At 50.3% G+C, this 4,399-nt stretch overlaps 1 protein-coding gene across 1 annotated transcript; it reads right to left on the bottom strand.

Moving 5' to 3' along the window:
* Positions 1 to 2,966: 2,966 nt before the first annotated feature.
* Positions 2,967 to 3,320, bottom strand: LOC136548497 (uncharacterized mitochondrial protein AtMg00860-like). Its single transcript, XM_066540000.1, has one exon. The coding sequence runs from the start codon at positions 3,318 to 3,320 to the stop codon at positions 2,967 to 2,969; it is 354 nt and encodes a 117-aa protein (XP_066396097.1).
* Positions 3,321 to 4,399: the final 1,079 nt, after the last annotated feature.

The raw sequence follows: 4,399 nt of genomic DNA on the forward strand, positions 1-4,399 counted from the left end.
TCCTATTGTGTCGACCGTTCACTTGGTGGTTTGGCAGCTAATTGGCATCACATGCCAAGCCCACATGTTGGGCGCCGCAAGAACCTATCCACAAGTGAGGGTAGCTCAATGACACGCTCTACTAGTGTTGCTCTTCATGGCTCTAGCGGGGTGAGCACGGTACCCCTCACAAATCCTTCTCCGGAGCACCACACAATCTTCTTGCATGCTTCACAATGGAGAACTCGCCACCAAGCCATCTAGGAGGTGGAAACCTCCAAGAGTAACAAGCACCACCAGCTTGCAACTGAAAACCCTAGTGCCACTAGATGCAATCTCACAATGCAATCGCACTAGAATCACTCACTCGCAATCGGATCGCACTCTTGCAAGCACAAGTAAGTTAGAGGGCCCACAAACCAAGCACACACAAGGGAAACACATTCCCAAGCCCGAGTTCCACCTCTATTTATATAACCCAAGCCAAATAGAGACATTGTACCCCTTAGAGCACATTTATGCATGGTCATCGGACAACAATGTGTCACACCGGACAAGGGGCGGTGGTGCCCCAATGGTCGAATTGCAACGGCTAGTTCAAACTAGCCATTGGCTGATTTGGCACCGGACATGGGGGGCAGTGCACCATCCTAGGGGTGGCGGTGCCCCCGTAGCACCCAAAACACGTTTTGCCCCTCTCTAGAAAAATAGGGCGGTGCCATCACCGGACAGCCCTGTGACCCTAAGTTGCTCAAAATTGATTTGCACCACTTCAAGGCTATATATTATTTTGTTAGCTTTCCGAAAAGTCCAAGATCATCAAAATCGGAGATCGGAGCTAAGAGTTATGCCCAAAATACGAAAGGGTGTCGCTGCTGATTTGGGAACCGTATAGGGGTGGCGATGCACCTTGCAAGGGGGGTAGTGCCACCGCCCTAGGGGGTGGTGCATATCAGAAAGGGCAGGTGCCACCCTATAGGCTGCTGGGCTGCGCGTTGGCTGCAAGTTTAGTTGTGTTTTTTGAACCTCGGACAACCCAAACTTGCGCTTTTCTTCTCCTTTTTTGACACCTTTGCAAATGTGATAACACCACCAAGTGATCACCATCTTGTGCAAGTGTGTTAGCATTTTCACAATTATTTTTCAAAGGATTAGTCACTCAATTCACCATGCCACTCGATTCTAGCAACGATGTAAAGTTAGATCACTCGAGTGGCACTAGGTGACCGATATGCAAATAAGTTTACTGCTCTTGATAGTATGGCCATCTATCCTAAAACCGGTCATAAAGTTCTCTACACACCTATGACCTGATGAAATAAAATGTCCTATAGGTTATACCTTTGCCTTGTGCATTCCATTCCTCTCCTCCAATGTTGATGCAACACATGCACCAACCTAGATCAATAAATAATGATAAGATCCACTTCATATTATCACGTGACCTTGTTGGTTCATTGATCTTGACTTCACTTGTTCTTCACCGTTGCCTTTGTCCATTAGCAGCCAAGTCTTGCTCAAGCTTTACCGCCACATAGTCCATCGCTCCAAAGCCTCCAACTTGCCCTTCACACATGCAACCGGTCTATCAAGCCAAGTCTTGTCTTGATCTTCTCCACCTTAGTCACATGACTCAATGTCATGTCTTATATGCAATGAGCTCCTTTATCACATGTATGAGCCTTGCAACAAATCCAAGCCATCTTCACCGTCATGGCATGAGTTGCTCACACAAGTGTGCATGTGGACTAATCACCTGTGTATCTCACATTTAAACACATTAGTCCACCTAGGTTGTCACTCAATTACCAAAACCAAACAAGGACCTTTCACCTGGTTCATAGGAGCAGATGGAGGGCAGCTCGCTACCATAGATGATCTAGAACGACATCATCTTTAGCATGGACTGGAAGGCAGTGTTGTAGATGAACTCTGTCCATGACAACAAGCATAGCCACTATCGTGGACAGTCGCCCATGAGGTAGTGAAGGTACATGACGATGAACTTATTGGCCACTTCGGTCTAGCCAGTCCGACTAAGGATGGAACATCATCATCATGTGGAGCTTGATGCCGGAGAGGCCCATGAGCTCCTTCCAGAAGATGGAGGTGAACACCGGGTCTCGATCTGAGACGATGGACTGAGGGATGTAGTGTAGGCACACAATGTCGGTGAAGAATGCCTACGCCATGGACTCCGCTGAGTAGATGCATCAATGGAATAAAATGGTAGTACTTACTAAAATGGTCGATAATGGTGAGGAGGACCGATTTGCCGCTGACCCGGGGGAGCGCCTCAATGAAGTCCATCCTGATGTCGATCCAAACCGACATTGGCACCAGGAGGGGATGGAGTAGGCTACCTAGATGCAGGTGCTCTGACTTTGTAGCATTACCATGTGGCGCATGCCCGGACGTAGTCCTAGACCACCATGCATAGGTTGGGTGAGTGGAAGTCATGGTGCAAGCGGTGCAGGGTGCATTGGACACCTTCATGGCCATCGTCGTGAACCATGGTGAGGAGTTCCTAGAGAAGGGGGTGCCAGGCAGGATGTAGAGGCGCCCCTAGAACTGCCACCAGGCCATCAACAAGGGACCAAGGGACCACGCGCTGATTGGAGGTGATTTCTGCTTTGATCACAACCAGCATGGGGTCCTATCATTGGCCTGATAGAGGTGATCGATGAAGTCAAAATGTGGTCCGAAGATGGCAAGGACCATGGCTTCCTCTATGTCATGGTAGGACAGCACGTTGGCCATAGTGTTGGTGCTGCTCGCCTTGTACTCGAATTGAGAAATCAAAGCTGAGCAACTTGCCCACCCAATGGCACTGCGGAATGGTTGCCAAGCGTTGATCGAGTAAGAACTTAAGACTATAGTGATTAGTCCTTATAAGAAACTAGCACCCCCAAAGGTATGGCCCCCAATGCTAAATGGCAAGGACGAGGCCGATGAGCTACCTTTCATACTGCCACCAATGATTAATGTCACGGTGCCATAGGGCGGCTGAAGAACACCACCGGGTGCGATCCTTGGAGGAGAACAACCTCGAACCCATTGGTGGAGGCATCGCACTCCATGATGGAAGGTTGGCTGAAGTCGGGGAGCGCAAGGATGGGTGTTGTGGTCACTGCGGCCTTGAGGGCATTGAAAGTAGCCCTGGTTGTCTCTGTCCAAGAGAACCCTTCCTTCTTGAGCAGGGCTATCAGTGGAGCAACAATCGTGCCAAACTCCTTGATGAATTTGTGGTAGTACCCAACCAGACCAAGGAACCCATGAATCGCCCAAGCAGAACAGGGCTGAGGCCAGTTCGCGCCCGCTTGGACCTTGTCAGGGTCCATGGCCACCCCTTTCGCTAAAATGATATGCCCTAAGTAGGAGATGGAGGTGGCGCCGAAAGCACACTTGGAGTGCTTGATGAAAAGCCAGTGTCGGAGAGGACAGAGAGGACCATGTGCATATGACACAGGTGCTCCTCCCATGAGCTACTATAGATCAAGATGTGGTCAAAGAAGATGAGGACAAAGCGGCGTAGGAATGGTCAAAGCACATCATTCATCAGCACCTAGAACATGGATAGGGTGTTGCTTAGCCCGAATGGCATGACGAGGAACTCTAGAGGCCATTGTGAGTCTAGAACACCATCTTCTCAACATCAGCGGCGTTCATGCAGACTTGATGGTAGCTTGAGCAGAGATCCAGCTTTGTGAAGAAGCGGGCACCATGGAGCTCATCGAGGAGTTCGTTGACCTCTAGGATCAGGTACGCATCCTTGATAGGGATCTTGTTGAGGGCATGATAGTCGACATAGAAATGCCAAGATCCATCGGCCTTCTTGATAAGGAGGACTGGTGAAGAGAAGACCAAGGAGCTATGTCGGATGAGCCCTTGCTCGAGCATGGTGGTGCACTGGCATTCTAGCTTGTCCTTGTAGGTGGTGGGGTAGCGATAGGGCTGGACAGCCACCGATGCCGAACCAGGGATGATGTTGATGTTGTGGTCCCTAGAACATGGTGGTGGCAGTGATGTTGTCTCGGAGAAGATAGGCGCAAAGTTGCCCAATAGGGCATCCATGAGATCATCGCCTGTGCATGCCTGTAAAGAGGGACTGGCTGGCCCGGTGACCCCTTGCCAGTAGACCTATTGATTGTGGCACCAGAAGGACATGGTGAGGGTGCCAAAGTCCCAAAGGATCAGCCCCAGGGAGGCCAGCCACTGGGTGCTAAGGACGATGTCGTAGCTAGCCAATGGTAGCATGAAAAGTTGGTGGGGAAGACCTCACCATCGATGGAGAACATCGTGGTGTGGTACATGCTCGGGCACGACACACATTTGCCATTGGCCACCATCACCTTCAGGTTCCCATGGGACAGATGCTGAAGGGAGGGAAGGCCACGATTTCCTCGGAGATGAAGTTATG

This window comes from Miscanthus floridulus, chromosome 4, assembly GCF_019320115.1.
Source record: "Miscanthus floridulus cultivar M001 chromosome 4, ASM1932011v1, whole genome shotgun sequence".
Classification (NCBI taxonomy): domain Eukaryota; kingdom Viridiplantae; phylum Streptophyta; class Magnoliopsida; order Poales; family Poaceae; genus Miscanthus; species Miscanthus floridulus.